Source organism: Mytilus edulis, chromosome 11 (assembly GCF_963676685.1).
Source record: "Mytilus edulis chromosome 11, xbMytEdul2.2, whole genome shotgun sequence".
Taxonomy (NCBI): Eukaryota; Metazoa; Mollusca; class Bivalvia; order Mytilida; family Mytilidae; genus Mytilus; species Mytilus edulis.
The window spans coordinates 31,114,070-31,126,376 of record NC_092354.1 but is presented as its reverse complement, the minus strand read 5'-3'; the positions used below and the strand labels follow the sequence as shown (position 1 = coordinate 31,126,376).

At 32.6% G+C, this 12,307-nt stretch overlaps 1 protein-coding gene across 1 annotated transcript; it reads left to right on the top strand.

The window, feature by feature from the left end:
* The first annotated feature begins 5,431 nt into the window (after positions 1 to 5,431).
* On the top strand, positions 5,432 to 11,282 carry LOC139494177 (uncharacterized). Its single transcript, XM_071282351.1, has 4 exons — positions 5,432 to 5,437; positions 7,141 to 7,506; positions 9,744 to 9,977; positions 10,880 to 11,282. The coding sequence occupies exons 1-4, from the start codon at positions 5,432 to 5,434 to the stop codon at positions 11,066 to 11,068; spliced, it is 795 nt and encodes a 264-aa protein (XP_071138452.1). The 3' UTR covers positions 11,069 to 11,282.
* The last annotated feature ends 1,025 nt before the right edge of the window (positions 11,283 to 12,307 follow it).

The window sequence follows — 12,307 nt, the reverse complement described above, 5'->3', positions numbered from 1 at the left end:
GCATTTATGCGCCTGTCCCAAGTCAGGAGCCTCTGGCCTTTGTTAGTCTTGTATTATTTTAATTTTAGTTTCTTGTGTACAATTTGGAAATTAGTATGGCGTTCATTATCACTGGACTAGTATATATTTGTTTATGGGCCAGCTGAGGGACGCCTCCGGGTGCGGGAATTTCTCGCTACATTGAAGACCTGTTGGTGACCCTCTGCTGTTGTTTTTTATTTGGTCGGGTTGTTGTCTCTTTGACACATTCCCCATTTCCATTCTCAATTTTATTATGTTAATTAGCTGTGCATGCTGATTATTAATTTCGGTTTTCGCCGCTGATTCTTCTCGTTTGATTTGAAATATTGATTAAAAACCTGTTACTGCAGTATTGTTAATTCAAATATGAAAATAAAGATCAACGTTAGAATAAACAATGGCAACCGTAAACCATATAAAATGGACTCTTAATCCTGTTAATTGTTACCTAGTAATTTTGTCCAAAACTCGTAACAATTACATGGAAACTGTAATGGGTGGCATATTTGCTGGACTCATAATATATTACCTTTTTAGCTCACCTGTCAAGAAGGGACAAGTGAGCTTATGCCATCACTTGGCGTCCGTCGTCGTCTGTCGTCGTAAACTATTTCAAGAATCTTCTCTGAAACTACTGGGCCAAATACTTTCAAACTTTAACTGAATGTTCCTTAGGGTATCTTATTTATAAATTGTATCCGAAGTTTTGATCTATCAACAAACATGGTCGCCATTGCTAAAAATAGAACATAGGGGTCAAATGCAGTTTTTGGCTTATAACTCAAAAACCAAAGCATTTAGAGCAAATCTGACATGGGGTAATATTGTTTATCAGGTCAAGATCTATCTGCCCTGAAATTTTCAGATGAATCAGACAACCCGTTGTTGGGTTGCTACCCCTGAATTGTAATTTTAAGGAAATTTTGCTGTTTTTGGTTATTATCTTGAATATTATTATAGATAGAGATAAACTGTAAACAGGAATAATGTTCAGCAAAGTAAGATTTACAAATAAGTCAACATGACGGAAATGGTCAGTTGACCCCTTTAGGAGTTATTGCCCTTTATAGTCAATTTTTAACCATTTTTCGTAAATCTTAGTAATCTTTTACAAAAATTTTCTCCTCTGAAACTACTGGGCCAAATACTTCCAAACTTTAATTGAATGTTCCTTAGGGTATCTAGTTTGTAAATTGTATCCGAAGTTATGATCTATCAACAAACATGGTCGCCATTGCTAAAAATAGAACATAGGGGTCAAATGCAGTTTTTGGCTTATAACACAAAAACCAAAGCATTTAGAGTTTCAGAGTATCTAGTATAAATTTTATATTTTATTTCCTTGTATGTCAAGAAACATAGCTCCTATGGCTAAAATAGAACATAGGAGAAAATGATTATTTTTTTTGGCTTTTGAAGAAAATAGGATGATCCAAAAAACATTTAAATAAATTGAAAAGCCAAAATAATCATTGATGAGAGATTTAACCAAAAGAATTAAGGTGAGCGATTCAGGCTCTTGAGAGCCTCTTGTTAAAAGTTATATACTAATAAAATACATTAACAAACAGGACATTCTTAAACAAATTAATCATTTAAAACAATTATGTGTCACAAAATGTTTTGAATTCTTTTATTTTACTAGGATCAAATACCTGTAAATGAGCCTGTTGAACCTCACGATACGAATGACTTTTCTCTTATGCGGCCGAAAAGAAATTATGCACTGGACAACATCCCTATGTCTCTTTCTCAACCCAAGTGTGAGCGAATTTTCACGTTTTCTATTTAAGAAAGATCTTTTGATGTCAAGATTAAACCGTTTCAATGACCGTCCAGAATCGTATTCACTTTGGAAATCAGGAGTTAAAGCTATTACAAAGGAATTTGAACTGACTGGAATAAAGGAAAGCGAACTTTTCATTAAGTAGCTTTGTCCGGAATCATCCAAGTTTGGTCAAAGCTTTCGGACATCAAACATAAATGATCCATATACAGGATTATGCAAGATACGGCAAAGGCATTTTTTATATTGATTGATTGATTGTTGGTTGCTTTACGCCGCATTAGCACAAAAAGGCTATATCGCGGCGAGAGCTAATTCGAATAGTTTAACAATTTAAAGCATATTTTAAAAATAAGACAAAACATCCTTCAATATGCTAAAATTCTTGACTAAAGCAAATTGATTATATACAAATAAAAATCAACAGTAAAATAACGTGATAAAAATTTAAAACGATTTAAATATAATAACAGATTTATATTCTATAATAAATTCCAATTTTTTTTTAAAAATGCAACAATATTGGTAAATGGAACATTGTTGAATAAATCATACATATTATTGACATTGAAATGCTTCTTACGAATATCAGCCAAGTCAATACAATTAATTAAAACATGTATAATAGTATACTTGCAGTTGCAAGGAAAACATTGTGGTTCATCTTTTTTTAAAAGAAACTCGTGTGTTATTCTAGTATGACCAATACGACATCTAGTAATAACACACTGATCTTTTCTGCACATAATATTATTAAAAGGTTTGCCTAAATTAGGTTTAATTTCATGCAATTTATTATCATCTTTTTACTCCATTTATTTTTCGCTTCCCTTTGCCAAATGAAACGGAGAAGGACAAGTTGAGGATTGTGATTGATTGATTGATTGTTGGTTGCTTAACGTCCAGTGGCAAATATTTCATGCATATTCAGGACGAGAATAGTTAACAATAAATACAATAGGTAGGTTGTTGTAATAGAGGCCATCTAGGATGATGGTCGGGGATTTGGATTGACTGATTGTTGGTTGCTGAACGTCCAGTGGCAAATATTTCATGCATATTCAGGACGAGAACAAGTTCACAATAAATACAATAGGTAGGTTTTGTCATAAAAGAGGCCAATGGTCGGGGAATTTTGGACTGCCACTGGAAAATGCGGGTGTGGGATAGGAACAAAATTTTTGCCTTGCAACAGGCCACCTACGGACCCCTCAAGGAGTTGCTGCAAGGGTTCTTAACGTGCAAAGATTGATCGATTGATTGTTTGTTGCTTAACGTCCAGTGGGAAATATTTCATGCATATTCAGGACGAGAACAAGTTCACAATAAATACAATAGGTAGGTTGTTGTAATGGAGGCCATCTTGGATGATGGTCGGGGAAATTTGGACTGCCACTGGAAAATGAGGGTATATTGGATAGGGACAGAAATTTTGCCTTGCAACAGGCCACCTACGGACCCCTCAAAGAGTTGTTGCAAGGGTTCTTAACGTGCAAAGAGCGTGGCACTCTCTTTACACGATTGATTGATTGTTGGTTGCTTAACGTCCAGTGGCAAATATTTCATGCATATTCAGGACGAGAACAAGTTCACAATAAATACAATAGGTAGGTTGATACAATAGAGGCCATCTGGGATGTTGGTCGGGGAAATTTGGACTGCTACTGGAAAATGAGGGTATATTGGATAGGGACAGACATTTTGCCTTGCAACAGGCCACCTACGGACCCCTCAAAGAGTTGTTGCAAGGGTTCTTAACGTGCAAAGAGCTTCAAAAAGAAAATGTGTAAGTTCTACTATATACTTCCGTCTGTCAGTCCTGTTCTTGTAATAAGGACATACTATGTAGATGTGCATATTGACAGCAAATTATGATCATTGAGTTATGCCCCATTGAACCTTTTACCTCAATATACTACAGTCTGTCAGTCCTGTAATTGTCATCGTAACTCTTCTGAAACTACAATACAGAATTTCATGAACCTTTGTAGATAATAATAAGGACTTACTATGTAGATGTGCATATCGACAGGAAATTATGATTCATTTTTTTTATGATTATGCCCCTTTGAACTTATTGGCTTCAATATACTAGCAACAGTTTGTCATGGCAACTTTTCATGAAACCACACAACCGAATTTTATGAAATTTTGTATATAATAAGGACATACTATGTAGGTGTACATATCGACAGAAAAAACAAAGTTTTGTGGAGTATATAGAAATAATTCTGTACAACCGTCCTCCCTTCTGCCTGTCCGTCTGTCTATCTGCCTGTCTATCTGTCTGTCTGTCTGTCTGTCTGTCTATATTTCCTAAACGGATGGACCAATATTGATGAAACTTTACACAGTTGTAGTACACAATGTAACAATGTGCTTAAAGTAAAAAATTTCTGGTCGAAATTGTTTTAAGGGTGATAATTAAATTAACTTTGTTTTTATATAGCCATAAATGGCAACAGGTCTTTTAAGCGCAACTACTCCTTAACAGATCTATCAATATTGAAATAACTTTACACTGTTGTTGTATACAACCTGAAGATGTGCATGAAAGAAGATATTTCTTGTCAGATGTTTACAAGGGAGATAATTGCGATTTCTTAGTTTAAATTTCACAGTATTTGGCAATAGGTCTTGTAAGCACAACTCCTCCTAAATAGCTGTAGCAATATTAATGACACTTTACACAGTTGAATACATGACCAGAGAATATGCATAAAGGAAGATTTTCTTTGTCTGAAGTATTTAAAGGGAGATAATTGAACTTACTTTATATAGATGTAGTTATATTTATTTCCACACACTACTTAAAATATGCAAAGATAGATTACTCTAATCATTATTAATTTTAAATGTTCTGTCAGTTTAATATAGCTATATGTAAATGTATGCATATTCCCTTTATTTAAAGTCATTAATAGTAGTGACACATTCATTGTGTGTCAGAAATCAATGATGTATTAATTATTTAATCTCAATCCAAATTCAGAGCTGTATCAAGCTTGAATATAGTGTAGTAAATATGCAATAATGGCATGGGGAGTATCCTTAGTGAGTTGACTAACAGTTTTATGCAATACCCGGGTACTCTCATAATGCATAATACTTTCCACACTCATCTGTGTCCACTCTTGTTTTTCTATGAGTTATGACCCTTTGAACTTAGAGTTTTGGCCTAAATATACAACTGCAACAATTTGTAAGTGCAACTCCTCTGAAACCACATAACAGAATTTCATGAAACTTTGAAGTTAATGCGGACATGATATGTTAATGTGCGTATCCAGAAAAATTTTATCAGTTGACTTTTGTAGAGTTGTGAGGCTTAGTACTTAGGATTCTTGTGAGATTTTGTTTTTCCAGTTACAATGTAGGCTTGCTTTAAATTATAAATAATATAATGCCTTTGTAAAAAATCTTTCTTCTTTTTACATGATTGTTGATTGAATGTTTCATAAATGTTAATACACATTTTTATCCGGATTTTTGAGGAAAATAACGTTATTGATTTTGGGATGTAAGGCATGTGGTAAGGCTGGTTGCAGTGAAATGTTGTCCGTGCATTTACTCATAAACTGTTCAACCAAGTCTTTTGAATTTTAATATGTTGTTACTGACATAATGGAGGTAAAGTTCAATTATGACGATTTTGCTTTTACCGTTAAGGATCGAGTTACAGTTCTTGAAATATTGAAAATATGGCGTTTCCTGTTGTGTGTGTGTGCATTAACTCTTGAACTGTTCAACCAATGTTTATCTAATTTTAATATGTTGTTACTGATGACTAAATTGAGGTCAAGTTTGATATTGGTGATTGTAACTTTTACCATTTAGGAGTTTTGGTCCTTGTGATATTGATAATTGCCCGGACACAAATACATGTAAAAAATCTGGTTTAGCTGTCATTCTGATAGCTCTTGTTAAGTATAAATTTGCCAGATAAACATTTACCATTACTTTACACAAAACAAAGCTTAAGTACTAAAATTCTGTTAGACTGATATATTTTCCATTTATACTGAGTAAGGTAAGAATGGACAGTATATTGTTAACTCTTCTGCTTTTTAGCTCACTTGACTAAAAGCCAGTGTGAGCTTTTGCCATCATTTAGATTAGAAAAAAAATAGTATTCTCTATAACCACTGAGCCAAATGTTTTGAAACTTTAAAGTGATGATCTTTTTCATATCCTTTGCAAAATTTCCTAATTTCAATTCTGTAAAAAAAAAAACAATTGGTCACAAGGGCTAAAAGTAGAACATTGAGGTAAAATTAAGTTTTTTGCTTATAGCTCAATAAAACTGAATCAGATATAGTAAATCTGGCATAGGTAAAAATGATTGGAAATTGAAGATCGGTCTACTTTGAAATTTTCAGAAAAATCGTATACTAAATGTTTGAGTTATTGTCCCTTTTAAAAATTTAAATTTTGACAAATGTTTGAAGTGTTTTTCTATTATCTGGAAAACCATAGAAGATAGATGAAAGCTATGAAATGCAAAAATGACCAGAAGGATACAATCTATCAACCCACTATCTTTCCTACAAATCAGACAACCCATTTAAGAGTTATTGCTCTTGAAATCACATTATTTGAGGCTTTTGGCTTTTATGTCCAAATCTATGGAAGATACATGAAATGTATGATCAACACAAAATTATCTGAAGGAAAAATTTATTTCCCTGCTTTATAATAGAACAATCTGTCAACCCCTTCAGGAGTTGTGCCTCTTGAAATGACATTTTCGTTTAGGTTTTTGGCTTTTATCGCCAAATCCATAGCAGATGAAAGATTGGATATTAAAACAAAAATGATAAGTTGGACAAAATTTTTCTACCTGCCAAATTGGAATTTAACAGTGAATGGCCCTGAACAGCCCTGAAAATAATGTTCAGTTTATCTTAAAAGGTGACATAAGAGCAAATTTACTTCGGATTACCCCCCAGTAGATGTAAAACCTATATCCCATATGTAGTAATGTCACATCATAAGCAGGTAAAAAATCTCTTAATAGTGTCAGTTAGTATTTATCTGAACTAAGCATCTGCACCTTTTGTCAGTATGAATAAGATGGACTAGTTTTACTCTGTTTGTTTTGGTATGAGATTAAAATTTGATAAAGCTAAATTCATGGTATGCCAGATTGCTTGTACTAAATCTACAATTTTGTTTCCTGATGGTGTAATGTCCTGTAGCGTAATTATTGGCGGCATCTTCTTTTCCTGTAACCAGTTGCTCTGGGTGGAAAAGTTGACGGTAGGTACCAGTACGAACTGTGCAATGTTCATAATTTAACTTTTCAAACTGTTGTATTATCTATATTGTTTCAGACCAATTTACCAGGAACATCTGCAAAGAAACTGCCAAAACCAGATATAGTTAAACTAGGTATCGGTTGGCAGCATTATTCCTATAACACTTCATCTTATCACCAAGTAAGAAGCTCCCGAAATAAGCAGATTCCATCACATGATATCAACCTGGCATATAATAAAGACTACGAAGAAACTCTTCAATGTTTACAAGACATTTTTTTCAAAAATGGCAGAAACTTTAAAGGCAGAATTAGTGAAATGGAGTTGAGGATTGGTAATAGTGCAGGGAGAGAAATCAGTAGGGATGGGTTCACTGCAAAACAATATTTTGAAAGTTGTCAGACACAAAAGAAACGAATCTACTTATTGACAAAAATCAAGGTAAAAAATATATAATTGTCCATCTTTTTAACAGGAATACAACATTGAATTATCACTTAACCATAATCAACGAGTGTTCAGTTTTATAGCAGTATTTGTAATTTTAATTTGCTGCAGAATATTGTCATAGACACATTTCAGAAAATTTATGACAATGTGATTACTACACTAGTTATTGTAAATACAAAATTTAATTATTATGAGCTCACTTCTTGATTCCAAAAACATCTATTTGTAGCTCACCTGAATAAAGATCAGGGTGAGCTGTTGCATGATCATTTGCTTTCAGATTCTGTCCGTTGTAAACTTTACTTTAAAGGTCTTTTCTGAAACCACTTAAGAGATTGCTTTCAAACTCAATACACATCATCTTTAGGTTGGTGTATACTAATTTTGGTAAATTGATTACCACCAACTGTCATCTGACCTTGACCTGATTTCATGGTTCAGTGGTTAAAGTTAATTTTTTGTGTTTTGGTTATTTTTTTCAAATACTGTATGCAATATGTCAACTATTTGTAGTGTAATAATATTTTACAATGTACATGTCAGTCTGGCATATTTTATGTGACCTTGACCTCATTTTATTGTTCATTGCTCAATGTTAAGTTGTTTTTTTTTGTGTCTGTTTTTTTAATACTATAGGCAATAGGTCAACTATATTTGGTGTATGGAATGATTGTAAGGTTTATATGTGTGTCTGGCAATTATCATCTCACCATGACTTCATTTCATGGTTCCTTGGTCAATCTTAAATTTTTCTGGTTATGTTAGTTTCTAAGATACTAAATGCAAAAGGTTAATTATATTTATAGCATGTAAAGTGTTGTAAGGTGCACATGTCTGCCTTGCAGGGTTCATCTGACCTTGGCCTCATTTTCATGGTTTATTGATCAAAGATAAGTTTTCCTGGTAAAGTTAAAATTGTTTCTTGGATGTGAAAAAGTTCAACTATATTTCAAGCATATTTGGTGTATGGACTATGATTGTAGGGTGTATATGTATTTCAAATTTGGTTTATCTGACCTTGACCTCAATTTCGTGGATCATATTTAGTTAATGTGATAGTATATATTTAGGACTATCAACATAATATCAATTAGTAGTAAAGAAGGCAAGACATTTCAGCGTGTGCACTCTTATAACAATTTCCCAAATTTTCGAAATGATTTTGGGAATATCATGACATCTGGTAGAGTAAGAGCCATAATTTTCATTGCAAATTGTTAAGCTAATCATGATTTACAAAGTGATTTAAATGTCAGATTTCTTTTTATTTAAGAAATCTTATTAGGGACTGACTTGATATCTAAATATTTCAAGGCTTGTCACTACTTTTGAGATACACAAAATATATTGCATTGATCATAACATTCTAAACATCCTATCCATGAACATATCCATAAATTTATCAATGAAATGTATGCTCAGATATTCCAGTTACAAAATGATGTTAAACTTGTCAAGAAAATTACATAACTTGTGCAGTTATGCTTAAATATTGATGAATCAGCTGCATTTTTCTCAATCTAAATAATTGAACTAGTGGTATTGAAAAAAAAATCATTTAATCAATAGGCATTTGTATACTTTATGCAAGCAATGTTTGCTGTAAATAAGATGAATATAACTTCCTATTTGTCAAAAAATAACTAGTGTGGCCAAAAGTAGTCATCATTTTCAATTTTCACTATCTTTTTCATATATAAAACCATGTTTTTTAAAAAATCTGTTTCAAAGTAATTTCTGCACAGCAATAAACACATTCAATTCATTTCAAGAAATTTATAACAAACATATAGAAGAAAGTTAATGCATATTGTTATCTACTTTTTATCAAGTATCTTCCCTGAAACCATGGAAAACAATATGAAACCAAATTAATCCACAATCACTCCTGCTATACTGGATTTTCCTATCTGAGAGAAGATGTGCTGCATGATTATCCTAAATATGTGTAAAACTCTCAATTTTTATGACTGTAAACTAAGCTATAAGTATACAGATATAACAAATGAATCATGATCATGACAATAAGAGTGAAAAGGCTATGTTTCTTTCATAAAACAAGTAACCACTGAATTACATTTTTTTTTATAAGTTACAGGAAATTAAATTTTTTGGTAAACAAATAATTTGTTGAGAGAAAAATCAAGAATATTTGTTTTCAAACATTTTTTTTTTTTAAATGTTTATAAAGGAGCGACTTATTTGTGTATCTTTCACTTTTCCCATAGGCTCAGCACATAACAAGTCTAGATTTTTCTATTACTTCTGATTCTGAGGAATCATTGCCAGATCTTGGTTCCCAGTTTACAGAAAACCTACTTTCATCTACCCTGCCTACAGTAACATGTTCCACTCCTTCGAATTCTGCACCACAGTTCACAGCACATGTAACCTCACCTGCAACATCCACACCTATTTCTCAGACAAGCTCTAATATTCTTGTTCATGCAGGTACACCAACAGTAAGTATTTGTTACAATCACAAGAATAAATTCAATGTTTGTATGTTCTGCATCATTGCATGTTGCTTGGTGTTTTTATAGGCCTGTCTTAGACGGAACATATTATGGTATACCGTTGTTCATCATTTAATTTCATATTATGTGTTTTGGATTAATGGGACTTTATCGGACTATAGCTCAAATTCCTTTTAACCTTATATTTCCTCACATTATAATAACACAACATTAGGAATTACAGAAGAAAGCTCCCTTTTGATTTAGAAAAAGCAATTGCCGTGTTGTTTCAGAGTAATTAGAATTTTTAACAATTTGAATTCAGGCAATTTTCCCCATTTTTCACACTTTCTGTAGTGTTTCTAAATTTCCTGATTTCCTTGAAACTTTACATTACTGTTGGGATTGATAAAATGAAGCTCCCTTTTGATTTTTTATTATTTATTTGTTGTTCTGGAGTTACAGGACTTAAACAATGTGAATTAAAGGAAATTATTAATGCTGTCTTTTCCAATTTCTATATGCGCAATACAGGTGTATCATGCACTGTAGGCACAGCTGTTTATTTTATTTACCTTATCATATGTAGTTATACACAAAAATAACATGTGTTTCTGTATTCTGTTTTGGTAATAGAAGATACATTTTGGTTGAATGCATTAGAAATGAACAGATAAGGGGAAATAACTCTGTAATTTCAACTTATTTGCTGTCCTTCTAACCAATTTTATAACTTATTTAATTATTATTACCAGACACTTCCAAACAAAAGACTTAACATTTCTAACTCAGGAGGTTATTTACTATAAAATAGTATACTTTTTTTTCATCATGTTTCAATTTTTGAATTATTTGCCTGATTCTTCATAGACTGGCACTTAACATCATTTTTAATCTTATTTTAACAGGTAACCATGCAACTACCTAATACGGCGAGAAAATGTATCATATGTGCTGATCGGGAAATTGATGCCGTCATACAGCCATGTTTCCACAGCCTGTGTCTGGTATGTGGACTACAGATACAAGAACATGGCAGGAAATGCCCAATATGCAGAGGCAACATTGAAAATGTCCGCTCAATATTTTATTGTTAAATTCTAGATATTGGACACAAAACAATGTTTTTGAGAAATAATAATATGTAGTTTAAAGAGACCGGTCAAATTTCTCAAGGCATGGGACCGGTGCAAATTAGCATGGGACATGGACTTTTTAAAAGCAAAATTTCAATGGGACCAAGATTTTTTTCATCTAAGATCTGCATGGGACATTGACTTTTCTTTTATTAAATCAAATTAAAAAAAGTTCTGACTAAACTATGTATAATCGACTGCACAGCCACAAGGTTAAGGATAGTTCCACATATTTCTTTGCAAGGAAATGATAATCATGAAAACTCTCCCAATAAAATTCCTGTCTGGTTGAATTTTCAGTTTGCACAAAATTCAGATAGTAATTTTTTTTTAATTTTATAACTTTTTCAAATCAGTTTGGAATTCCATTTAACTTGACAGCTATAATCCCAATTATATACTGTCAAAGTAATTTGGTATTTGGTTTATTGCTGTCAAATCTATTATCATGTTTTAAGAAATAGTAAAAAAAACTTCAATTTTCAGTTCGGATTAAATACAGATGGTCACCTTTAAAAATATCCACAACTTTGTCAAATCAACTTTAATTGTCATAAAACTTGCCTTTTTTCTATATTATATACTGTTCTTACAAATTACAAAGTTATTTGGAATTTGGTTTATTGCTGTCAAACCTATAATGTTTTAAGAAATAGGTAAAAAAAAGCTATAATTTTCAGTTCGGATTAAATACAGATGGTCACCTTTAAAAATTTCCATAACTATTTCAAATCAACACTGATCGTCTTAAAACTTGATACTGTTCTTACAAATTACAAAGTTATTTGCTTACATACTGTCAAATCTACAATATTGTAATAAATATTATTCTAATAGTTCGTTTCAGTTGTTATAAAATCGTGGAAGAAGGAAGTCGCATTTTACTATTGAATCATGGCTCCAAAGAGAAGACCTGCTGCAAGGAAAAGGAAGACAAAGCCTGCTTCACCTAGATCCCCTACACCACCACCACCATCGCCCGAAACACCAAACCCCGCCGAATTACCACCACCAGAGGCAAACCCACCAACCGTTGGTATCGAATATCCTGAGCAGCAACTTTCAGATACTGACAATGTTGATACAGCCGGCTCAAACTTTGCCTCAGATGAGGACGATTTGATAGCCACTGCCACAACCAGTGCAGCAGTAAGTGAGATTTGCTTATTCAATGTCTTTGAAAATCACCTTTATAAAGCA

Coding starts and splice junctions, on each gene's coding strand:
- LOC139494177 (XM_071282351.1), top strand. Junction 7,507..9,743: donor ACTTATTGACAAAAATCAAG/GTAAAAAATATA, acceptor CTTTTCCCATAG/GCTCAGCACATAACAAGTCT. Junction 9,978..10,879: donor TTCATGCAGGTACACCAACA/GTAAGTATTTGT, acceptor TTATTTTAACAG/GTAACCATGCAACTACCTAA.